The sequence below is a fragment of the Artibeus jamaicensis genome, unplaced genomic scaffold (genome assembly GCF_021234435.1).
Source record: "Artibeus jamaicensis isolate MK-2021 breed Jamaican fruit bat unplaced genomic scaffold, CSHL_Jam_final contig_391, whole genome shotgun sequence".
NCBI lineage: Eukaryota > Metazoa > Chordata > Mammalia > Chiroptera > Phyllostomidae > Artibeus > Artibeus jamaicensis.
In genome coordinates this window covers 33,062,224-33,087,663 of record NW_026521814.1, presented here as the reverse complement: position 1 = coordinate 33,087,663, position 25,440 = coordinate 33,062,224, and the positions used below count along the sequence as shown (strand labels likewise).

Here is a 25,440-nt window from a genome sequence, read left to right as displayed (position 1 = left end):
GTTGTGTTTTGTGATGCTAATATTTAGTTGTCCCTAAACTTGGTTGTGTGAGGAGGCAGGCACATCCAGCTAAACCTCCATCTTGGCGGAAGTCTTATTTGCTTCTTAGATAAAGATAAATTAATATGTGGGTTTAGATTATCACTGTTTATATAACTAGTTTTGTCTCCACTCCTGTGTCATAACCAAAGCATAAAATAGATGCTAAATTATCCGACCCAGTCTCCTATTGTGCTGGTAAAAGGTACAAATTTCAGGAAAATACTAAGAACAAAAAATACAACTCTGAATTGTAGGAACATGTAAGCAATTTTTCTTGATGTTTGTAGCTCAACAGAGGCAGAAGGATCCAAAGAAAGAGGCCTGGTCCGTGTCTGGCAGGCAGGATCCTGTTCTGTGACACCAGAGAGACTGCCAGGCTGGGGAGAAAAGACAGTTCTTCAGGCAGCCCTCGGAGTGAAACACGGAGTTCTTCTGACTGAAGGTATTGGAAAGAATGGCTTAACAAATACTGTCTGAAACTCTTAACAAATGCCTGAGTGTTTAAGAGCAGGTAAGAGAGTTACTGGATGGGCGTTTTTAATGAACTTTGCTGGAGCTTATATTCTTTTGGTTTTTGAAATATGTTCTTATTACCTAAATCAGAAATCAGATTAGTTTTTTAAATTTTAAAAAAGATTTTATTTATTTATTTTTAGACAGAGGGGAAAGGAGGGAGAAAAAGAGACAGAAACATTAATGTGTGGTTGCCTCTTATGTGGCCCCCATTAGGGACCTGGCCCGCAACCCAAGCATGTGCCCTGACTGGGAATCGAACTAGCCACCCTTTGGTTCACATCCCATGCTCAATCCACTGAGCTACACCAGCCAGGGCAGATTAGTTTTTATATTTAAGATAATATCATACTAAGAATAAAAGGGAGAAGGATAGTTTTTCAATTGTATAGTAACAAGTACATGAAAAATTAACTTTTTTGCAAGATTACCTATCCAGAGACTCTTTTGCTATACCTTTGTTCATTAAATGTACCGGAATAATAATACTAATAATAGCTAATGTCTATTAAACAATTTTATGTGCCATCCACTGCACCAAGCACTTTATTATGTCTTCGAGTCTTCATTAACTACGATTATTATCCCCACTTCACAGATGAGGAGGCTGAAGGTCAGGGAGGTTAAATAATTCTGTAATCACAGCTAGCTATACATTAGAATGTCAGAGTCAGGATTGGAACCCAAAGTCTTAATTTCAAAGCCTGCCTTTTAAGCCACTTGGTTATACTGTCTCAGTAGTTTTTCCAGGTATAAATAACAGCTCATAGGAACTGCTAATAATAAAATCTATAAATCTATAACAGATAGAAATATAGACTGAAATTTATATAGAAAGTTGCTTTAATTTTAATGGCAGTTTACGCACTCAGTTGTGGTGAATTTGATTTGGGTCAGAACTGCCATCACCTTCACTGATTTATAAACTTCTGCTCTGTAAGCATTTATTGAGTAATCAGTGATGCTTTGCTATTTTCCTTGGAGACACTAAGTGAAGACAAATTCTGGGAAATAAAGCTTAAATCTGACCTTGGTAGTTTTACAGGCTTAACATGAATTTTTTAAACTTTAAAAATATTAAATAACTTTTCTTGTAAGAATATATATTATATTAAGCTAGAGTTTGGCAAAAGGCTTATTTTAAAAATGTGAACTATATTTAATACCTGCCTATGGGCTTAAGATACATAGTTCTTAAACATATATAGGTGGAATTCTGTTATTGTTTTATTAGCCCTTCAGTAAGATATTTAGGAACCTTCAAGAATATGTTATCTTTAAATATGTAGAATCATACCTACAAGGCTGGGACAACTGAGGGAAAACTTTTAAAAAATGGATAGCCTACCACTGTTTGTGTTGGAATTTTACTATTCTGTTTTTAAGTGTCAAAATTTGGGAAAATCTTCCCAGAAAGAAGTGTATAGTTTGAAATGGAAAAAAGATCTCCAGCGCTATCTTTTTGGGGTGAGAAAATGGTACTGATTGAATGCTAGAAATTTTCAAGTTTCTTTGTCTCTATTTTATTTGACCATTAGCTCATAATTCACTGAGGACATTTAATTGATTCACTATTTTTTCAAAATTGCTTGAGAAATTTCTCAGAATGTATTCCTGTTGTTAAGCAGCAGATGACTGTATATTACATATAACATTTACAAATTATACATCATGTGGTACACAACCTGAAGGCAGCCACATCTTATTAACACTGGTGCTTTCTGTACAACCTGGAGGTATAAGGCTAATTTCTTAATTTTGGCCAAAATGAACCTCTTAATATTTTTATGCCATTGCATAAATTTTCTGCTGTTCTCACTGAGTAGTCCCAAATGTTGTAGATATTAACAAATGTGTGTTATGATTAACAAATTTTATCTCCCGCTTATTTTATCTTGTCATGATCATTTTGCCTTGGCACAGTTGGACTCTGCTTTGGTACTAGCCTACAATCACTGCTGGAGTTTATAGGATGAGGCTGAAGGAAAGGAGCAATACCCTTCATTTGAAAATAGCATTCTACAATGTGTAGAAATTCTCACTATATTTCAGAATGTTAAAAGATGTTATTTACTAAAAGATGAATGAAGATGAGCCCTGGCTGGTGTAGCTCAGTGGATTGAGTACAGGCCTGCGAACTAGAGGATCATGGTTCGATTCCCAGTCAGGGCACATGCCTGGGTTGCAGGCCAGTTCCTGGCGGGGGACGCACGAGAGGCAACCATACATTGATGTTTCTCTCCCTCTCTCCCTCCCTTCCCCTCTAAAGATAAATAAATAAAATCTTAAAAAAAAAAGATGAATGAATTTGAAATATTATAGGCTTGAACCTAATGTCTATACTGTGATTAATTTTTTTAAAAAATCCTATTTTGTTAAACCTAGAGGGGATTAAAAGTTTGTTGATAAAATTTCTAATTAATTCACTAACTCCCTCCCCCCACATTTTTTTTCTTTTTGTTTTAACTTTCAGATGGTGCAGTCTACAGCTTTGGGAATCTTCCCTGGAGAAGTGAACCAGCAGAAATTTGTCCAAGTAGCCCCATTCTAGAAAATGCCCTGGTTGGGCAATATGCTGTTACTGTGGCAGCAGGGAGTTTCCACAGTGGAGCAGTGACAGAAGGCGGCGTAGTGTACATGTGGGGAGAGAACTCCGCTGGCCAGTGTGCAGTAGCTAACCAGCCGTATGTTCCAGAACCTAATCCTGTCAGCATTTCTGATTCTGAGGGCAGTCCCTTGTTAGCAGTCAGGATTTTGCAGTTGGCATGTGGCGAGGAGCACACTCTGGCGTTGTCAATAAGCAGAGAGATTTGGGCATGGGGTACCGGCTGTCAGTTGGGCCTCATTACCACTACCTTCCCCGTGACAAAGCCGCAAAAGGTGGAACATCTTGCTGGGCGTGTAGTGCTACAAGTTGCCTGTGGCGCGTTCCACAGCTTAGCGCTTGTACAATGCCTCCCTTCCCAGGATCTGAAGCCAGTCCCAGAAAGATGCAACCAGTGCAGCCAGCTCCTAATTACCATGACTGACAAAGAGGACCATGTGATTATATCAGACAGTCATTGTTGCCCATTAGGTGTGACCCTGTCAGAATCCCAGGCAGAAAACCAGCCAAGCACTGCCATCAGCGCCCCCACTGAAACCCTTGACAGCCAAGGAGAAGTATTTGAGAATGCTCTTGTAGAAAATGATCTGCCTGTAGCTACCAAAGGGAGTGTGGAAAATGTTCAGACCACAAGAGGCGATGCCATCTCCTCCCAACTAGACATCATGGGAACAACGGAAGTGTCTTCTGCTAGAAATGTACCATCATACCCCAACTGTCAGGCAGTAAATGAGTACATGCAGAAACTGACAGATCAGTCGAAAGGGGAGAACTCAGAGGACAGTGAAAAACCAGTGCCATCTCAGGTACCTGCTCAGTTTTATAATATAAAGCTATTTCTGGAGTTGAACCATCTGAGTTTTTCTTTAGAAACTTCAGAATGCCTAAGGCTTGGTAGCATTTTTTATTTTTTTAATTTGTCTATAAATGTGTCTCATAAAATAAGCCCAGATAAGGAAAAACCTAGATTAATTCAAATTACACTTTACGTTCAAATTCTCATTCTTTATGATGTGTGAAGAGGTCATACTGAACTTGTTTTCTAAGTAGCAAAATTCTTTTTTTTTCCCTTAGTACTTCTCTCCCCCGCCCCCGACCCCATGACTAAGGTGCTGCTTATTGGTGGGCCCTTGAATAGTTTAACAAAGATTCTGTTATAGTACTGAACGAGTTAGACCACCTGGTGCCAGCAAAGCCAAACATTAAACACTGAGAACTGTAGTGGAGACATATTGGCTCGTTTATTATGAATGGCACCATTCAGGAGAACAGGAAGCTAATGATCCAAAGCTGGAGCTCCTCGATGATGGCATGTAGGTTATTCAGGGCCAAATCACAAGACACCATGGGTTTGGCAGTTCAGGGTCATGCTGGGAGCTGGTTGGTCAGAAGTGTGATAAGAGTAGTAAATAATTTTTTCAGATCTTGAGAACAGTTCTGAGGTCTCTTCTGGTGTTCTTCTGTCTAGTCTCATGGGAAAGTAGCCAGGGGGTGGTTCCACATTAGGGCTCAGGACCTGGAACATAACTTGGCTCAAGATGTTACCTTTAGCCTGCCAGAGGCCAGGTCTTGTGATCATTAGTCAGGTCTGGGCTTCTTCAGGGGTTGCTGGTTATCCAGGGAAAGGGGTAGGTCTCTACAAAGAGAGAGAGAAATATAATTTCTAGAACGAGGACTTAAAGCTAAATTTAATCAAAGTCATGAAGACCCTTGGTTTCAATTCTTCTGACGTGTACACATTTTAGATTCTGAAGAATAAAGTCTTTCATTATCAGAGAAGATTGCTATGTAGCGGATCCTTCAGTTGTAAGACTTAAAAATGAAAAACCTTACTGGCATTACATTGAGTTTTTTTCAGTTATACCTTGGTCTTTACCAGGCTTTGTTCGGAGGGATGGTGGCAGTTAATATTTTCTCTATCTTATTTAAACTACTCTCATTTTGAAACTGGTCATAAATGGGGAAAAGTTACCAGTGGCATACAGTAGAGTTAGTCTCCTGACTAGAACAAATTGTTCTAAAATGATGTTTTTTTCTCTTATTGTAAGCCTCTTGATTTAGCTTTACCAAAATTCTCAGATAATAAAACAACAGAAAAAAGAAAACAAAACAAAATAAAAATACCTGATCATAAACGGAGTGTTTTTTCAGGTTTGTGAAATGACAAAGCTTTTGATTGTTTATTTCTGTTGTTTACTCCCTCAGAAAGAGAACATGACTTAGAAGTGTTCTTAAAAACAGTTTTATTTGACAGTCTAATCATTAAACCTAATGGATGTTTGATTTTTTTTTAATTAAGAATAAGCTGTTTGGAGAAAGGTATGATAAAAATCCAAACAAAAAGAATAATTTTGCAGTAATGCATGTACAAAATTTCCAGACTTGTACATGTTTATGAAAAAGTTTGACTTTTTAAAAGTCATACCTCTGGCCCTGGCTGGTGTTGCTCAGTGGATTGAGCACTGGCCTGCAAACCAGAGTTGCTGGTTTGATTCCCAGTCAGGGCACATGCCTGGGTTGTGGATCGGGTCTCCAGTGCGGGGCACACAAGAGGCATCCACACATTGATATTTCTCTCCCTTCTTGGCTTTCTGTCTAAAAATAAACAAACTCTTTAAAACAAAAGAAAATACATATTAAAAAAATAAAAAGTCATTTCTCTGATTTATTAAATTGAAGTTAAAGATTATCATGTATATTTTATTTGATTATTAGATTATCATTATTGAAACTGCATTTTTCTCTGTTTTTGTTAAACATTTAAAGTTTTTGCTACCTGTGCTAGTTTTTCTTTTTATTTAGACAGCAATTTTTTAATGTTTTAATTTAATTTTATTTTAATTATTTTTTATTGGTTATGTTATTGAAGTTATCCCAGTTTCTTTCGTGTTGCCCCCCTCCACCCAGCACCCTCCACTCTCTTAGGCAATCCCCATACCTTCGTTCATGTTCGTTGGTCATGCGTATAAATTCTTTGGCTACTCCATTTCCTATACTGTACCGTACAACCCCATGGCTGTTCTGTAACTACCAATTTGTGCTTCTTAATCCCTTCACCTCTTTACTCTTTCCCTCCAGACCCTCACTGCCCTCTGGCAACCATCAAAACATTTCTGCATGTATGCTTTTGTTTCTGTTCTTTTTGTTTTTTTAAATTCAATCATTGATTGATATGTATTTATTGCCATTTTATTGTTCATAGTTTTGATCATCTTCTTTTTCTTAAATAAGACCCTTTAACATTTCATATAATAATGGTTAGGTGATGGTGGACTCCTTTAGTTTTTCTTGTCTGGGAAGCTCTTTATCAGCCCTTCAATTCTAAATGATAGCTTTGCTGGGTAGAGCAGTCCTGGCTGTAGGTCCCTGCTTTGTATGACTTTGAATTTTTATTGTCACTTCCATGTAGCCTGCAAATTTTTTTTGAGAAATCAGCTGACAGTCTTATGGGAATTTCTTTATAGGTAACTAATTGCCTTTCTCTTACTGCTTTTAAGATTCTTTCTTTATCTTTAACCTTTGGCGTTTTAATTATGATGTGTCTTGGAGTGGGCCTTTTTGCATCCATCTTATTTAGGACTCTCTGTGCTTCCTGGACTTGTATTTCTAGTTCCTTCACCAAATTAGGGAAATTGTCTTTCATTATTTTTTCAGAACGTTTTTGCATGTCTTGCTCTTTTTCTTCTCCTTCCATCATCCTTATGATGTCAGTGTTGGTGTGCTTGAAGTTGTCCCAGAGGCTCCTTACAGTATCATTATTTTTTTGGATTCTTTTTTCTTGCTTTTCTTCTTTCTGATTGGTTGTTTTTGCTTCTTCATGCTCCAAATCTTTGATTTCAGTCTTGGCTGTTTGAGGTCAGCTGGTGATTGTTTGAAAGGCTTTAGGAAGATCTGAAGTATGAGGCATTCATATGGAAAAGTGACAGTTAAGAGTTTGGGTGGGCCCAGACTCTTGGGGTAAGTTGGGTGGCACAGAGTGACAAGGAATCACAAGGGGGGGTAAACAGTGTGAGTCAGATGGCTGGATTCTCAGATATGGTGCCTGCTGCTCTATGGCTCTGTGGGGGAGGCTCAGAAAAGGAACAGTGGCCTCTGCTAGCAGTTCTGTCTGGCAGAAAGCTGTCTCCCAGCTCTCTGCCTGACGCCAGACACTGCAGTTCCTCCCCATATGCCACTGGTGCCTTTCAAGCTACCTGCCTGGTGCTGAGGCTCATAGGATTGAGTGAGTCTGGGTAAGTCTGTGCATGGGCCCTTTAAGAGGAACTGCTTGGGAATATATAATTTCTTCTACTCACTCAATCCCCACTGGTTTTTACCACCAGAAGTTATGGGGACTTAACCTTCCTGGCACTGGAATCCCTCATTCCCAAGATATCCCTCCTGATTGTTATCCACCACATGTTGGTGTGGGATCAGCCCATTCTGTGTCTCTGCACCTCTGGGTCTCTGAGTCTCCCCCCTTCCTACCAGTGTGGATGGATGTGGTTTCTTCTTTAATTCTGTAGTTGTGGACTTCCATTCGGCTCGATTTCTAACAGTTCTGAGTGATGGTGGTTCTTGATGTAGTTGTGTGAGGAGGCAAGGCATGTTTACCTAGGCTGCCATTTTGGAAAAATCTCCCACCTGTGCTAGTTTTGGCAAGGTGTTTATACTACATTTAATTCAATTTTTGCAAATAGTGTGTGTGTTATATGGCTACTTCTAGGACAATTTTTTTTCTCCTTTGGCCAGATATAACTGAAAGAGCTTCTGTCTTTTGTGAAATAAACTAAAATATTTGTCAATGAAGCTTATTTTTCACTGTTGAATTTCATTATTGGTGGACAGGCACTCCTAAAATTAGGTCTTTCATCAACATTGCTACCTGTTTTTTTTGTTGTTTATTTATGTATTGTTAAATATAATTAAGCAGAGGAGCCTCTTAAAAACAATAGTTCAAAGTTTATGTAAGATAGAATTTTGTGACTTTTTTTTACTTAATGGTAAGAACATCCTAAAGTAGTCACCCCTAAATGCCATTGCTGCCTCTGTTAGGTGCCTTGGTAAACAAAAGGTAGAAATAGTGATGCTGGTTCTTGTGAACAATATCATGGGTACTGTGTTACAGGCTTTATATTGAACTTTTGTTTTAAATGGAACATTTATTTGTTAAATACAGGATTGCCAAAAGTAGGTTTACAGTTGTTTGCATGGAAAATAATACAGTAATTAATAAATAATAATACAAGAATAAGCTGTTTTTTGCATCCTAGCCATTGTAAACCTACTTTTGCTCTATGCTGTATTTTAATGACTCACTTGCACAGAAATAGCTGTCTTGAATTTAGTATTTAATTCAACAAATGTATTGACTATCTGTCAAGCACTGTGCTACTCAACAGTAGTTATTTCCTTTAAGATAATCACAAGCCACCCTAGCCAACTGCGGCTCAGTTGGTTGGAGCATTGTTTCATAGACCCAAAGGCTGAGGATTGATTCCCAGGCAGGACATATACTCAGGTAGTTCCTGGTCAGGCCCATCAGAGAAGGCACCCAGTCGATGTTTCTCTCTCACATTGATGCTTCTCTCTCCCTTCCTCTATATCTAAAATGGAAAAAAAAAAAAAAAAAGCCCTTGGGTAAGGATTTTTTTAAACATCAAAAGCCAATGTTAAAAAAATTTTTTTGGTTTGGTTTTTAGTTCAGGATAAATTAAGGAATGTGTATATATCCTTTGACCTTAGGGTAGCATAGGAAACAAATTGTTTACTGTGACCTGAGCTGGTAAGTCAAAGCTTTTTGTATATAATTATTTAGGTACTTTTTAATAAATAATGGTGCTTGACAGTTCACAGTAAATTTCGACTGATTTTTCATTAAGATATTAGAAAACTTTAGTTTGACATTATAATATAGCAATGAATAACACAAAGAACATTGGTTCCAAGTGTTTAATTATTAACCTACCACATTTACTCTTTGCCGTAGTGAGAGCAAAAGTAATAACTTCAGTTTACTTGGCCCCTGGGTCATGGAAAATAACTCATTGATGAAATAGTAGAAGGACTAAATAAACTAAGAGCATAATTTAGGGGCTGATAGGCCAGAGGTATAACTTATTTTTCTGCCTATATATGTTGTATCTAAATTTATATTTATAAAATATTTGAGGAAAAGCTTTTTTATTTTATTTTTTAAAATATTGTATTTATTTTTAGAGAGGAGGGAAGGGAGGGAGAAAAACATCAATCTGTGGTTGCCTCTCATGCATCCCCCACCAGGGACCTGGCTGGCAACCCAGGCATGTGCCCCAAGTGTGCATAGAACCCGTGACCCTTTGGTTCGCAGGCCTATGTTCAATCTACTGAGCCACACCAGTCAGGGCAGGAAAAGCTTTTTAAAAAACATACAATTTTTCCCTGATATTTCTTAGCATTCTATATAAATTTTCATAAAAGTGATAGATAATAAAACTTTCATCTTTCAACCTTGTGTTCAGGGCTGTCACAGTGTACTTCATATTAAAGATGATGTTTTTCACACCTTTTTTCTCTTGTCCCTTTTTACTCTGCGTAATTTTATGAAAGTAGCTGAGGCTTGTTTTTAAATACCATAGAAAAATATAACACTAAAAAGGAACTGTATTTTGTGTACTCATTTTTTTTTTAGATTTTATTTATTTATCTTTGGAGGGGAAGGGAAGGAGAGAGGGAGAGAAATATCAATGTATGGTTGTCTCTTGTTCATTTCCTGCTGGCAACTGGCCTGCAGCCCAGGCATGTGCCCTGATTGGGAATCGAACCGTGATTCTTTGGTTCGCAGGCCTGCGCTCAATCCACTGAGCTACACCAGCCAGGGTTCATTTTCATATAATGTCAAATCGATGATCAAGAGAGCAATATGTTTAAGTTGGAGATAATGAGACTTTTATATTACATACGTTCTTGTATGTGCAAATAGTGATGGGTGTTAAACATTTTTTACTGATTGCTATTGTATAAGGGATCATATTTTTATATACTTTTTTTATGTGTATGTATTTTAGCCTCTTGTAGAAGAAGCAATTCCCAGTCTTCACAGCCCACCAACCACAAGCACTTCAGCCCTAAACAGCCTGGTGGTCTCATGTGCGTCTGCTGTTGGTGTGCGAGTGGCTGCTACATATGAAGCTGGGGCCTTGTCTCTTAAGAAAGTTATGAACTTTTATAATACAGCCCCTTGTGAACCTGGAGCTCAGGCAGGCAGTGGTTCCATAGGACCAGAAGGTCTGAAGGATAGCAGAGAAGAACAGGTTAAACAGGAATCAATGCAAGGAAAGAAAAGTTCCAGTCTTGTGGATATCAGAGAAGAAGAATCAGAGGGAGGCAGCCGAAGACTCTCCCTCCCTGGATTGCTGTCACAAGGTAAGGAAATAGCCAGGTTTTGTGAACTGTCTTGTGCTGAATCCAAGATGCTCCTGACATCACATACTGTATTATTATAAATTAGCTTTCCAAATTGCTAAAGCTGACATTGAAATGTCAAAATTTATTTAATGATGGTTTTAAAAGAAAGTTACATATTTGTGTGCTCTAGAAATAAGTTGAGAACCTAACTTTTTTATGATGTACTCCTGCTTATGAACTGTATTATGAGCCTTATTTTGTTCTGGAATGTAGCAATGGCTTCCTTATTTCCTAGTTGGGGCCTATAATCCAGGTAGGTGAGGTTGCAGATGTGACCCTGGGATATATGCATAGTTATGTATTTGACCTAAAAGTAAAGATAACTTTAAGCATCAATAAGAGAAAAACTTCATTTTTTGAAACCACTAGCAATAAATGCTTGGAATATTAAGAATATTGTGCATTTGGTCCTACATTTCTCAGTCAATTTAGGAATCTTAGTCATCTAGACTTCTGCTTCTCAAAATGTGTCCTGCACACCAGCAATTTCAGTAGCATCTGGGAATTTGTTAGAAATGCGGGATGTCAGGCTCCTTCCTCTTCAAACCTAATGAATCAGAATATGCATTAGAACAACATCCCCAGGTGACTAGTGTGTGCTTTCAAGTTTGAGAAGTACTGCATTTGACTAGGAGTTGGCAAACTTTTTCTGTAAAGAGTTAAGAGATATATTTTATGACTTTTTAAAATATATTTTATTGATTATGCCATTACAGTTCTATTTCCGCCCTTCATTCCCCCCCACCATGCACACCCCCCCCACCATTCTCCCCCTTTAGTTTATGACCACGTGTCTCAAGTTCTTTAGATTCTATATTTCCCCTACTATTCTTGCCCCCCCCATCTATTTTCTATCTACTGTCTCTGCTACTTATTTTCTGTACCTTCTCCTCCCTTCTCCTTCTCCCACTCCCCTATTGCTAACTCTTCATGTGATCTTCATTTCTATGGTTCACTCCTGATCTAGCTATCCTCTTAGTTTGCTTTTGTTTTAAGGTGTGGTTGTTAATAACTGTGAGTTTGCTGTCCTTTCACTGTTCATCTTTTTTGTCTTCTTTTTCTTAGGTAAGTCCCTTTAACATTTCATATAATAAGGGCTTGGTGATGATGAACTTCTTGAATTTGATCTTATCTGAGAAGCACTTTATCTGTCCTTCCATATGATTTGCAGCCAATTTACATAGTCTCTGTTATAATTACTTAACTTTGCTGTTGTTGCTTAAAAGCAGCCAGAGATGATAGATAATGAATGATCAAAGGCATATTTCAATAAAACCTTATTTACAAAAATAAGCATTGGGCTGTGTTTGACTCACTGGCTACAGTTTACCAGCCCCTGGTTTGCACCACTTTGGTCAAAGCTCCTATATCATAATAAAATTTACCTTTTCTTCTCTGTCCTTTTTTCTACACTTCTTGCTCAAGTCATTACACTTTCTTGTGCCACTGAACACTTAAGTTACCCTGCCTCCTAATTCTCATTGCCACTAGATTTTCATCTATGCATAAAACCCATAGCCTTTATTAATTTGAGTATATATGTATAAAGAAAGCCCATGAATTGTATTAAGTCTGAAGGAGAATCTTGTGCCAAAATTTTCTTATTCTTAAAAGTTCTCTAGCATTTTATCTTTGAGATGTTTTTTATCACAAATGTGGAATATTGATTTTTGTTACACAGAAATGTCATACAGAATAGGGTTCTATGGACAAATGTTTGGAAGGGACCTGAATTAGACAGATATAAGCAGGGCTTTTAATCTCAGGACTTGTCGGTCCCTTTAGTATGTAAATGTATGTGTGACTTTACAAGCTGGTAGTGGAGGATAGAGTGTAATAGGCAGCATTTGCCAAACTTATTTGACTATTTTTGCAGAGAGCATATAGAATATGCTTCATAAAACCATGTTAGTGTGTTTCTTTGAAAATCAATAGTTTATCAAAATGATATTTCTTTCTCCTCCCCTCCCCCTCCCTCATCGGCTCCCTCACCCTGTCTCTGGTTTGTTTCAGTTTCCCCCAGGCTGCTAAGAAAAGCTGCACGGGTGAAAACACGGACAGTGGTTCTAACTCCTACCTACAGTGGAGAAGCAGATGCACTCCTGCCTTCTCTGAGAACAGAGGTGTGGACTTGGGGAAAAGGGAAGGAAGGGCAGCTGGGCCATGGCGATGTTCTGCCTCGGTGAGTGCTGCCAGTATTCACTGTCAGGGAGTGACTTAAGTAACCTGTCTCCTGCGAAGGTCTCCAAATCTTTATTTCATCATAGAGCAAATGTGGTCTCTTCTAATTCAGAATTTTATTATGAACTATTAACTCTGATTTAAAAAACAGCTGTCTTCTTAGTCTTGAGTTTGTTCCTAGCAATAAAGGACTTAAATATCCATGGTGTACCTTTCCATCCTATCTTCGATGTACAGGGTGGGGCAAAAGTGGGATTACAGTTGTTTGTATAAGAAAATAATACAGTAATTAAGAGAATAATGCAAAAATAAACTGTGTTTTGTGTATTCAGTTTGTACACAATTGTACAAACCTACTTTTGCCCCAACCTGTATATTCATCTTGAAACAGAAAAGCATGTTTGGGATAAGGTTGCATTTCATTGAATGATTCAAATTTTTAACTTATAAGGAAGGAACCAACATTGTTTTAGCCTCAAAGATATTTCTCAGCTGCTGCCAAAACAGCTGTAATTATAATATTAAACCATGTCTGTCCACATACCTCAGGGAAAAACTGTTGTTTAAGGGGAACTCTTATGATATTAACAAATTAGACATTTGTGAAGTTGTATAAATTGAATGATTATCTAAAACAGTCAGTTAATGTCTATTCTTAGCAGAGTGTAGGCAACTGTGGCATTAAAAAAAAAAAGACTTAACTCCTCCCGATGGTTGTATTTCATTGCGTCGTAAGTAGTCTCTCTACCACAGGACTCATTTAGAAGTTATGTGATTCTTACCATGTTCTGAATCATGATGGTTAATTAGTGATTGAAAGACAAACATTAAAACCATCCAAAATTAGTTCCATTTAGGAGTAGCTTGAACATATATCCATCATTTTTATTTCACTGTTTTCTTTTGAAATGTTTATTATTAAAAGCATTTACTGTATAATTTGAGAAAAGTCTTGATTCTTTCTGCAAATGCTTTGAGTTTGTGTGCGTGTGCTTTTCTTTAAGGCTTCAACCATTGTGTGTGAAATGTCTGGATGGGAAAGAAGTAATCCATCTGGAGGCAGGTGGTTACCATTCTCTTGCACTTACTGCAAAATCCCAGGTAGGAGGCAAACTATTGAAAGCTTACCTAAATTTCATGGAAGACCTGAATAACAAGATTAAACAGTGTTTATTGAATATCTGCTGTGTGTCAGGCAACAATCCCATATTTCACTTGATCTTTCCAGTGTTTTTTTTATGTTGCATAGCCGTGTTTCCATTTTACAGGAAGGTTTAGAGAAATTATGTAACTTGTCTAAAGTCACACATGTGATAGTAGAGTTTGGATTAAACACTGGTCTGCCTGTCCAAGAATCTTTCTATAATGTGCTTTCATGTAAAAACAACTCAAAATTTTCCATAAGTAAGACACTAAAAAAAGAAAACAAAGGCATTTTTCTCTCTTAAAATTGCGGGACCTGGTTCTTCCAGGTAAGATGACTGCATAGGCAGACATGGCTTGTCTCTTTACACAACCGCATCAGAATTTCAGTTAAATTATAGAACAACCATCATGTCAGAAATCAAGTAGAACGGAAGTCTGACAACGAAGGACTTAAAGAAACCACATCCATCCACACTGGTAGGAGGGGCACAGATGTGGAATAGGCTGGTCCCGCACCCACGTGTGGTGAATAAAAATTCAGGAGGGATATTATGGGAGTGAGGAGTCCCAGCCCCACACAAGGCCCTGCAGCCCAGGGTTCTAGTGCTAGGAAGACAAGTCCCCACAACTTCTGACTGCAAAAACCAGTTGTGCTTGTGTCAGTAGAAGAAAACTGCTGGAACCCCAAGCAGTTTCTCTTAAAGAACCCACACACTGACACACCTCCCTAGACTCCCTCTAAGCTCCAGCATTGGGGTAGCAGCTTAAAGGGACCATTGGTATACAGAGAGAATCTGAAATAGCTGGTGTCAAAGTGACCAGAGGCCATTGCCCCTTTTCTAAACTCTCCCTGCCACAGAGCTGGTAAGCCGGTGCCATATCTGAGACTACATCAGCCTGGCTAACACTGTGTGACCTGCCTTGGAGATCCCTAGAGACTACCCCACCCAGCATAGGGGCCCATCTAAGTTGCTTTTCCATGTGAATGGCTCATGCTTCACAATTTTCTAAATCCTCTCCAACAAGCAACAGCTGGCTTCAGTGAATCCCAGGCCTGGCACTAGCAGCAGTCAACCTAGATTAACAGGTTGGCTTTACCTAGGAATCTCCAAGCCGACCCACCACAAGTAGCAGCCATCTCAGAGTGCTTTATAGTTCAGGCGGGGTGGCTCTGGGCAAAACACAGGTCGGGGCTGACCTTGGCCTGCACCTCCTGGGAAACCCCAGTGCCAGGGTACCCAGTGGACAGCTGCAGACCGTGTTGGATCACTACCACCCTGCCCCTGCACAGCTGATTCTCCATGGAAGTTGGAAATTAGTGGTCAGTGGTCACAGCCAGTCCTTGGAGCTAACTGGCCTAAGTAAGTCCCTCCACTGACCTGCCAACAGCAACCAAGGCTTAACTACAAGAGGAGGGTGTACTTAGCCCACATGAAGTGCATACCTCTAGTACTCAGCTTGGGTAATAGCAGAGGCTGTGCCACTGGTACCCTACAGGACACCTGCTACATCAGGCCACACTACCAAGACATGACGTCCAAGCAGCTCTACCTAATTCATAGAAACAGACACAGAGAGGCTGTCAAAATGAGACAGAAACATGGCCCAAATGAAGAACAGATCAAAACTCCTGAAAAAAAGCTAAACTAAATAGAGATAAGCAATCTATGAGATGTAGGGTTCAAAACACTGGTTATAAGGATGCTCGTGGAACTTAGTGAGGACCTCAGCAGCATAAAAAGGTCCAGTCAGAAAAAAAGGATACACTAACTGAAATTAAAAAAAATTTACAGGGATTACAGGAAGATTTACAGGGAATAAAAAAAAAAAGAGAGAAATTTACACAAATCTATCAAAAATTAAATCTGAAAAACAAACTAAGCAAATAAGAACAAAAGAGACAGAATCATGGATATGGAGAATGTTTTGATGGGTGCCAGATGGGAGGGGCATGGGGGATAATGGGTGGAGAGTGAGGATTAAGAAGTACAAATAGGTAGTTACAGAATAGCTACAGAGATGTAAAGTAAAGTGTAGGAAATGGAGTAGCCAAAGAACTTATATGTGTGACTCGTGGACAGGAACTGCCTGGTTGGGGAATAGCCTGAGGGAGTTGGGGGGCAGTATATTGGTTGGCGGTATATTGGTTGGGGAATAGCCTGAGGGGGACAAAGAGGGAAAAATCAGAGGACAACTTATAGCATAATCAATGAAATATGATTTTTAAAATAAATTGTGGAACCTGAAAGTGACCTCCAGAATCACTTAACACCAGGACTATATACATAAACCCTCCTTATAAAAGTAGTTGTTTTAAGTTACTCTTAAATATATACATATAATGATTCTTAATAATTTCCTTTATCTTTTTAGGAACAGTAACTGAAGGCTTCTAAATGCATTAAATATATTATTTTAAATTTCATATAGCAGGCTAGCCAAAAACTACTATAGCAGGCATAATAAATAACTATGAATATGAGAAAGGAAATGGATAATTTATTGTTATTAACATGACAAATCATCTAAAAGTCTTAAAAGTAAGAGATTAGAAATGTGGTTGGTTACAAAATAAACATAATTGCAAGCCTTCTTATATACACAAAGTAAAGCAGGAAACATGCCAAGGAAAAAAGCAGTTCACAATTACAGCAAAAGTATTAAGGAAATATGAATAGCCTTTGGAAATGTGTAGACCCTATATGACACAAACTCAAGAACTCTTCTAATAGGTCATAAAAGAAGATAGAAATAAAGGGAGAGAGGTTTTATTTTCAGATGAGAAGAGTTAGTGTTGCAAAATGCCACTTCTTCCTTGACCATTAAATCAATTCAGAGTAAATTCAGTACAATCCCCAAAATAGTCCGATATGATTTTACAACTTCATAAAATGACCCCAAAACTATTCTAGTAGAGTGAAGTTAAGCAATGAGCCACATAAATTCTGAAAGTGAATGGAAGGGATGGATTAGAATTAGCCATATAAATATATTGTGAAAGTACAAAAAGATAGTAGAACAGAAAATATTCCTATAGACTAGAAATAGACCAAGTATATGGGATGAAAATGGGTATTTCAAATCAGTCGGAGAAACAAAACTAAGTGTTCAATAAGTGCTGTTGGAACTACTGGCATCTTATTTGCAGGATAAAATTAAGATAGCTTTACATATTCTACTTCTGGATGAATTAAAGATGTATATGTTTACAAAATAGACCCTTACATGTGAAAGAACAAATTAGTAAGAAATAACCTTAGGAGTAGAAGAAGACATGACATCAAAATTAGAAATTAGCAGGTAGAGATGATATGTTTGTCTACTTAATGAACAATCCTAAACAGAAAAAAAACCCAACCCACAAACAAAATTAAGATACATAACAAACTGGGAAAAAAACATTTGTAACATACATGACAAAATGTTACCTGTTACATAAAAATTGTCATAGAATATTTGTATTCCATTCATGAAAGAAGAAATAGAAATGGCCAGCAGTGAGTGAAAAGGTAGTTAACTACTTAGTCAACAAATGGAAATTGAAATAAGAGTAACATCTATTTCTCCCTATCACATTAGCAAGAATTGCATTTAATGCTAAGTGTTAGTGAAGATGTGGAAAAACGGTACATACATTGCTGGTGAGAATGTGCATTGGAATTTGCTGGAAGGCAATTCGTCAGTATATATCATAAATCAGAAATCATATTTATTGACCCAGAGTTCTTTGCCTAGGAATTTATCCTAAGGAAATAGATACACGTATATGTATATTCAAAAATTTTAATATAACTTTATATTAACAATTTGAAATAAATGATTAATGTATATACTTACTGAGTAATTGAGTAAACTATGCTCATAGTAAGGCTCTATGTAGTAATAAGTGATGTTGTAGTAATAAGTTGATGTCTATGCTTATTGACATAGAAAAAATGTCAAAGCATAGCATTAAGTAAAAAATACCAGGTCACAAAACAGCATTAATAATATAGTTCCATTTTACACTTTGTATGTACATTTTATATAGTAGGCATTAAGATTTCTGGAAGCATGTTTGTGTGTTCCCAAAACAAAATAGTAGTTGTTTATAAGTAGTGAAATCACCAGTGGTTTTCACTTTTTAAAAATTTCTTTATACTGTCACATTCTTGCACAGTGACCATGAGTTACTTTTATAATCAGGAGAAACAAAACTATTTTTATTTTACACATTCCCACTAATATAGTTTTTCATTTTGTTTTGTTTTGGTCTATAGTGGAGCATCAGTACTTGTGTTTCTCCTTCAGTGACTCTTATATGAAAAGGCTTTCTAGTCATTCCATGGTGCTTCTATATACAGAGCAAAAATCATGATTACTTTTTTGGGGGGCAGCACTTAGCTATATTTTTTTATTACTTTCTTTATAAGCGACAGTATAAAATAATTTCCTGGGATTTAATCCTGGCTCTGCTACTTACAAATTATAGTTTCCTATCAGGGCCAGTTTCCTTATCTGTAAAAAAAAGAATTATGAGAACAAAACATTAATTAACACACAGAAAGTATTAAGAACAATGCCTAGCAGATAGTCAACACTTGAAAAAGTTATTGTTAACCCTTGGACTCTGTCTTCCTCTGTACTCTATCTACCCATTATCTATGGTTTTGTTTAAAGTAAATTTCTTAATATCTGTTATTTTAAAGAGTAGAAAGACTAGTATAAATTACTAGTATAAGTAATTTGTGAAAAGACTTGTATAAGTAATTGATGTGTAACTATTGGTATATATATATGTATGTATATAGGTGTGTATGTTGTTATAAAGGTTCAGAATTGACATGCAAAGTCAAATTCACAACCCTTACCTACTTTCTTGTGGTTTTCTAACAGGTTTACTCATGGGGTAGCAATACCTTTGGTCAACTTGGGCATTCCGATTTTCCAACAACAGTCCCTCGTCTTGCAAAGGTACTTTTCTTTATATCTCTTAATGTCATGTTTTAAGACAAGATAGGAAATTTGTAACCTAAATGTGTTTTGATATACTTAATTTAAAAAATATATATGAAACCACTTGTTTTCAAGCCAAATGTTATATTTTTGATGTATTATATTTATGTTTACTGATGTATTATATTTCTTCTTAGCTTCTACTGTTCATTGAACATTTATAGTTTTCTTTGTCCTTTTATAAAAGTAAAAATGATAAAGTTCTTTCTTTTAAAACAAGTGTTTCTAGGACTATTATGTAGACCTCTGAACTTTATACTAGCAAATGCCTATTCTTTGACTTCTCACTCAGTTTTGGCTTTTACATAACCTTATTTGGTGGTGTTATGTCTTGTTTTGGTTTCTTTTGTATACATAGTCATGGTAGTAAAACCTTTTTGGAACCTTCTTGTTTTCTGTAGTGAAACAAAGTATAGATGATTTCTTTACTGCTTGCTGTGTGAATTGGTTTTAGTTTATGTAATGCTCTTCAGACATTGGTCATTTCTAGTCTCTTTGATGCAATTCTAGAAGAATGTTTCTCAACCTTTTTTTCCCCCCGACACCCTGAAGAAATACTAAATCCTCATCAATAGTATTGACTCCTTACACAAGATTTGTTTGGGTTTGTTTGCGGTGTGGGGTAGTGAGTGGGGAGTGTGCATGGTGGTAGCCTAACAGAGTAAAATGTGGAGCTCATCGTGTATTTGTCATTTGATTCTAGTATCTCTCACACTGCGAGACATGCTCCCTCTACTCAAAGTAACAGAGACTAAAAAAGGGTAGTTAGTTTCAATCCAGTGCCTCATGTTACTACATAGCCATGTATTCACCCATGTATTCAGTGTGCACTTGCATGCACCACTGTATAAGAGTTTTACATGCTGCCTTTTCTTCCAGCAGACTTAGTTTTCCTGGGAAGGAAATATTTAAATAGAACATCAGGGAACAGTTATTACTTCTAGCTCCAATCTTAAATATTTTCATTATAAAACATTGTGGTGGTAAGCTATTTAATTTCTGCTATTTTATCACAAATAAAGATATGATAAATCATTGTTCCTCGATTTTTGTTCTTTGAATAAATTACAACATGCATTTGTTCATACTTAGGAAGGTTTTATAATGTAGCATGGAGACCCTGGAAATAAGTTTTTTATTTAACATTTTAGAGTCAGGCAAGAAAGAATAGAGTTTGTTAATGGGTTGGCCACAAAGTCCATATGTTTTTTCTGGGAGAAAAAAGACACATTTTTCATTTTCACCAATAACTTTATTGATTTGGATATTTCAGTATGTTGGCTATCCTCCCATGTGGTATAACATTGATTGTTTTCAGTTGATGTCTCTATTTGATTGCTATCAACTTCAGCTGGTCTTCCTGACTGTGAAACATTGTCCAGAGAGAAATCTCCAGCCCAAAACTTTGCAAACCACTTTTAACACGTTTGATGAGGCGGCTCCTTCTCTATACACTGCACGAATCTTTTTTTTTTTGCGTTTCAGTTGTGTTTTTACCTTTCTTGAAATAATAAAGTTGAAAATGTTGCATATTTTTTCATCTTCAACATTAAAACAGCTACACAAAAGTTTACCAGTTTTTTTACTTTTTTTAAAATGCACACTGAGCCTTGGCTGGTGTAGCTCAGTGGATTGAGCGTGGGCCTGCGAACAAAAGGATTGCAGTTTGATTCCCAGTCAGGGCACATGCCTGGATTGCAGACCAGTTCCCAGCAGGGGACACATGAGAGGCAACCATACATTGACATTTCTCTCCCTCTCTCTTTCCCTTCACCTCCCCTTCCCCTCTAAAGATAAATAAATAAAATCTTTTAAAAATGCATGCTGATATGACAGCTGTCACAATACAATCTAACAAAATTGTTTGGAGTGAAATTAAAGACAACTAAGCACTACTAGAGCCATTTTAGGGAAAAAAACAAATGAACTTTTTGGACAACCCAATACAAGGTTTTAGTTTCATTACTCTTTAAATGTACATACAAAGATAGAGCATTAGGAGTTGGCTTTTTTTTTTTTAAATTTGAGGGAAGGATGAGAAAAACTTGAAGTCATTTTAATTAAAGTCAAGGTAGAGTGAGATCTGAATTAGTTTTGATTAGAGACTAAGAAGACTCTTCTCTGGAGAAAAAAATCATTCTTTGCAAAAATAACAGTAAGTCCAGTAAGTCATTTATCAGGAGAGCTGAATTTGAGAGGATAATGTCATGTGGGAGAGGATAGCTATAAAGTAGTTGAGATGTGCGCACACATTCACTCACTCGTTCACGCAGTCACCTCACGTAGTATTTGGAACCTAGCCGGAACAAAGAAGGTAAGAGAAGCTTTTATTTTGCTTATCAGTCTAGCAGCCTCGGAGACATGGCTGAAGTTGGATCTGGATGTTGGGGGCAGTAGTTTTCATAGCAGAACACTTTCCTCAAATGAAATCTTATGTGGAATTCCATACATAAAACAGATACACGTAGAACTACTTTCGTTGACAAGTGGAGAGGGGAGCAGATCCCTGGCACCTGCCTTTCCATGGTGGCTCCTGAATCACTGTGTGGAATCCTAAGGTTTGAAAACTATTAGTTTAAGGCATACTTTGCCACACATCAGAATCACCTGGAAAGCCTGTTAAACGGAGTGCCAGGTCCCAACCCCCAGAAGCTCTGTGGCTGCAGAGTTTCTAACATATTTCTAACATATTTCTAGGTATTTGTTGCTGCTGCTGCTGCAAAGATACTTGTTGTGAACCACACTGGTCTAGGGGATCCATGCAAATAAAATTGTAAGGGGTCCTGTCTGTTTCAGGATCCTGGGAGTTGGCACAGTGAAGTTACATTAGAGAGGTAGTGAGTTCCAAGTGGGAAAACTGAATTTTAGCATTCAGTTGGCCAGAATGGAATTTAGCCTTGTTAGATTTTTTTTTTTTAACCTTGAGTTTTGTGCACACAGCCAAATGAGAACATAGAAAGGTGTGTGCTAGCTATCAGAATAGGGCTTTAGAAGTTTCTAGTCTTCTTGATTGTAGTATAGACCAAGTCCTATGGGGACTTAAAAAAATCAGATCTGTGTTTTTTTCTTTTTTAATTCCAATTATTTAGATTTTTATAAAAACAATCCAGTTCTAAATTTAAAACTGAACAAAGGATTTCTTCTTACCCCTGTGTCTGTTCTGCATTTGATTAGGTACATTGCCTGATAAATTTTGCCCTCTGAGATATGCTTGATTTTGCACCACACTTGTTTAAGTAACCTAATATTTTAGTTCCTGTGGATCTGAAGTTCTTGTCTGATTCCTTCATCTTGGACAGACAATATCTTGCTGTCGTTGCAGGTAAACGGTAAAAATGGAGTCTGGAGTGTAGCTGCAGGCCAGGATTATTCCCTGTTTTTGGTGGATACGGAAGACTTCCAGCCTGGGTTATATTACAGTGGCCGACAGGACCCTGCAGGAGGTGACAACCTTCCTGAGAATCACAGTGGTACTAAGACTCCAGTACTTCTCTCCTGTAGTAAGGTGAACAGGAATTAGATCCTAAGGCCCACCACATTCTATAGCACACGAGAAGTATTTTGGTTTTGTTATTTGTATGTATACCTATTATTAAGTATCTCTGACTGCTGTGTTGAAAATTGCAAGCCCCGCCCTGGCCAGGTGGCTCAGTTGGTTGGAGCATCATCCCGTGCACTAAGAGGTTGCAGGTTCGGTTCTCGGTCAGGACACTGTGGAAGGCATCTGATTGATATTTCTCTCTGCCATTGATGTTCTTCTCCCCCATCCCTCTCTAAAATCAATAAACATATCTTTTACTGAGGATGTAAAAGAAAAAGTTGCACGCCCTGTCCTTCATCTCTTAAATTCTTTTTCTGACTTATTTCACTCCATGCTGCCTGTCACCATCTAATACACTATATAATTTACTTACTCCGTCTGTTGTTTGTCCTTAACTGTAAGATTCATAAGAGTAGGGCTTTTAGGATTTCTTATTGACTTCGTATCCTTGTAGTAAATACTTTATAAAAGCTTGTTGAATTAACACCCTCGTGTAGGACTATTAAAAAGTACATTTCACGGTGATGTTTCCTGACTACATTTGTGGATCTCTCAGAGATGAATGTGAATGTAAAGAGATAGATGAACTTTTGACTGTAAGTGGGAAGTCAGAGTTTCAGGAGCCTGACAGGCCACCAACAGTGCTCTGTCTTCACCTCTTCCCTGTTTCTCTTAGCTTTCATTTTATGTACTGCTGTGTATCCCTTTTTCGTTTGTTGATCTGAATTTCTTTGCTATACTACTTTCTAACTCTCATAAACTGAATTCACTGACCTGTTTCTGTGTCATCCCCTCCCCCCTCCCCCCCCCACTAAGGTAACTCACCTCCTTAAAGTGATATGCCTCCAGGAAATTAACCTTCAAAGCTAGTACATTCTGGATTTCTTATTCTTACTGAATAATATATCCTATGGACTTTTTTCTTACCCCCTTTTTTTTTTGACTAAATATGTAAGCTATGAATGTACAGAGACAAGATCTTTCTTACTAAAGGCGATGCTGGCCAAGATTTAGCTCTTAACCTATATATATATATATCCTGTTATTCCAGACATACTAATTGACTCTTTGTAGTTGTTGGCCCTGGCTCCACATTCCCCATCCAAGATGCCACAGTCCAGATAAAGGATGAAATATCCTGATGAAAGGGATGAGGCTGTAATGTGCCTTTAGTTACAATGGAATTTTAATAGACTGTTGGGTCTGCAGCTTGGTTGCCTAGTTTAATAGTGTTATGTGATGAAGACATTGAATGCTTTTATTTAGTGTTGTCATAGATAAATGAAAAAAGTATCTTTTAAAGAAAATCCCTGTATGTTGTAAAGTATTTTTAAGAAACAAGGTAACTCCCAGACCTTTGATATTTTGATCCAAAGCAGATTATTCTCTGCTCTTATTTATCCTATTTTATGCAAAAAGTAGTCCTGAAACATGTATCCACATCATTTGGATTTTTGTCTGTTTAGGATATATGTCTCTGGTTCCAAACGCATGTAATATAAATTAAAAAGGTATTTTGGCGATAAATAAAAGTATTGTACATGTAGTTATATATAGATCTAGATATATATATATAACAGTGGTGTACTGGTATGCCATCTCTAAAATTCAAATCAAAACAAGACCAAAAAGCAGTGATCTATAGTGTTTTCCATTGGGGTGGAGGGTAATTTTATTATTGCCAATTTCAAGCTACCAGTGGTTTCGTTATCAACTTGCAAAATTCCTGAATATTTACCAGTTGGCTCTTGCCAGGTGATATAAGCCACCGCCGATGCCCAAATGGCTACTAGTAAGTTATATTTTGTCTTTAATCTTTTTTTGTCCTCTGTTTTAGCTTGGATATATAAGTAGAGTGACAGCAGGAAAAGACAGCTATCTGGCCTTGGTGGACAAGAACATTATGGGATATATTGCCAGTCTCCACGAATTGGCTACTACAGAAAGACGGTTTTATTCAAAACTTAGTGATATCAAATCTCAGATTCTCAGGCCTCTTCTCAGTTTAGGTAAGTGGAGCACTCTTATCTGTTCTTCCTACATCACAATAAAACCTTTGAGTTATGGTTTATCCCCTTCTTTCCATTCTCTTCTTTCTGTACACAGGCAGTCAACACCTTGAAAACTATTCTTACTTTTCCAGTAGCCTAGCTACCACTGCCCTGGCGTACCACTGCCACAGCTCCTTTTACTTGTGGAAGTAGAAAGTGGAGCCTTCCAAATACCAGAGAAGCAGGAACAGCTTTTTGGGAAAGTAGATCCTGGGCGCTTAGACTTCTAAACAACATTTCTAGCCCCACCAGTCCTAAGATATCTTACATTATTCTACCCGAATTTTTCACTTTCTTTGTTTTAGCTCTTATGTCAAATAGAGATTCATTTGGATTTACGTGTAGTCTCTTGAAATTGTTGATAACTGTAACAGTGTTAAGGGTCTTACCCCACGTTAGTGTGAATTGAGTAAATCTGATTCCTTTTCTTAGCAGTAATCCGCTACAAAGAGGATTGAAGGCGGGAGATATTACAGAGGAAAAGGACTATGATGGTCCTGGAAAGTGTGCTACTGTCCAGATACGCTAGGTACCTGAGGCCTACAGGAAGTTAGAAAAGAATACCAAGTGGAGATTGGAGGAGGAAGCTATTAAAAATAAACTTGCCTGCCTTTAAAATTTTTTCTAGGTTTGGCCCTGCACTCAGCAAATGGAGAGAAAGTTTTCTTTCTCTTTCTTTCCCCTGTACTCTTCGGCCCCCTCTGAGGACCCAGAATTCAGGCCAATACTCTAGTAATTAAATGCTACCTTGTTAGTACATCACCTTTTCCACATTAAGGTGATGTCGGCTTTTATGGACAAGCTCATCGTTTTTAGTGGGAAAACATCTACTTTTTAAATAGCTAACTTAATGTTTCCTTTTTAAGTTGGAAAGTATCTGCATTTTTTAAAAAATGTATTTTGCTTATTTAAATGTCGTAGAGGCTCCTGCTCTGTAAATC

General features: G+C 37.5%; 1 protein-coding gene across 7 annotated transcripts in view; it reads left to right on the top strand.

Annotated features, from left to right (window-relative positions):
* ALS2 (alsin Rho guanine nucleotide exchange factor ALS2) overlaps positions 1-25,440 on the top strand; it is a 77,441-nt gene that overhangs the window by 14,264 nt on the left and 37,737 nt on the right. For 4 of the 7 annotated variants that reach the window (XM_053665099.1, XM_053665097.1, XM_053665098.1 and 1 more), the window contains exons 3-10: positions 330-484; positions 3,029-3,966; positions 10,186-10,543; positions 12,599-12,767; positions 13,771-13,867; positions 18,788-18,865; positions 22,230-22,412; positions 24,286-24,457. In XM_053665099.1, coding sequence (XP_053521074.1) covers positions 330-484; positions 3,029-3,966; positions 10,186-10,543; positions 12,599-12,767; positions 13,771-13,867; positions 18,788-18,865; positions 22,230-22,412; positions 24,286-24,457 — 2,150 coding nt within the window. Of the gene's footprint in view, positions 1-329; positions 554-3,028; positions 3,967-10,185; positions 10,544-12,598; positions 12,768-13,770; positions 13,868-18,787; positions 18,866-22,229; positions 22,413-24,285; positions 24,458-25,440 lie in introns of those variants that run through there. The other 3 variants (XM_053665104.1, XM_053665101.1, XM_053665102.1) reach the window with 3 other exon arrangements.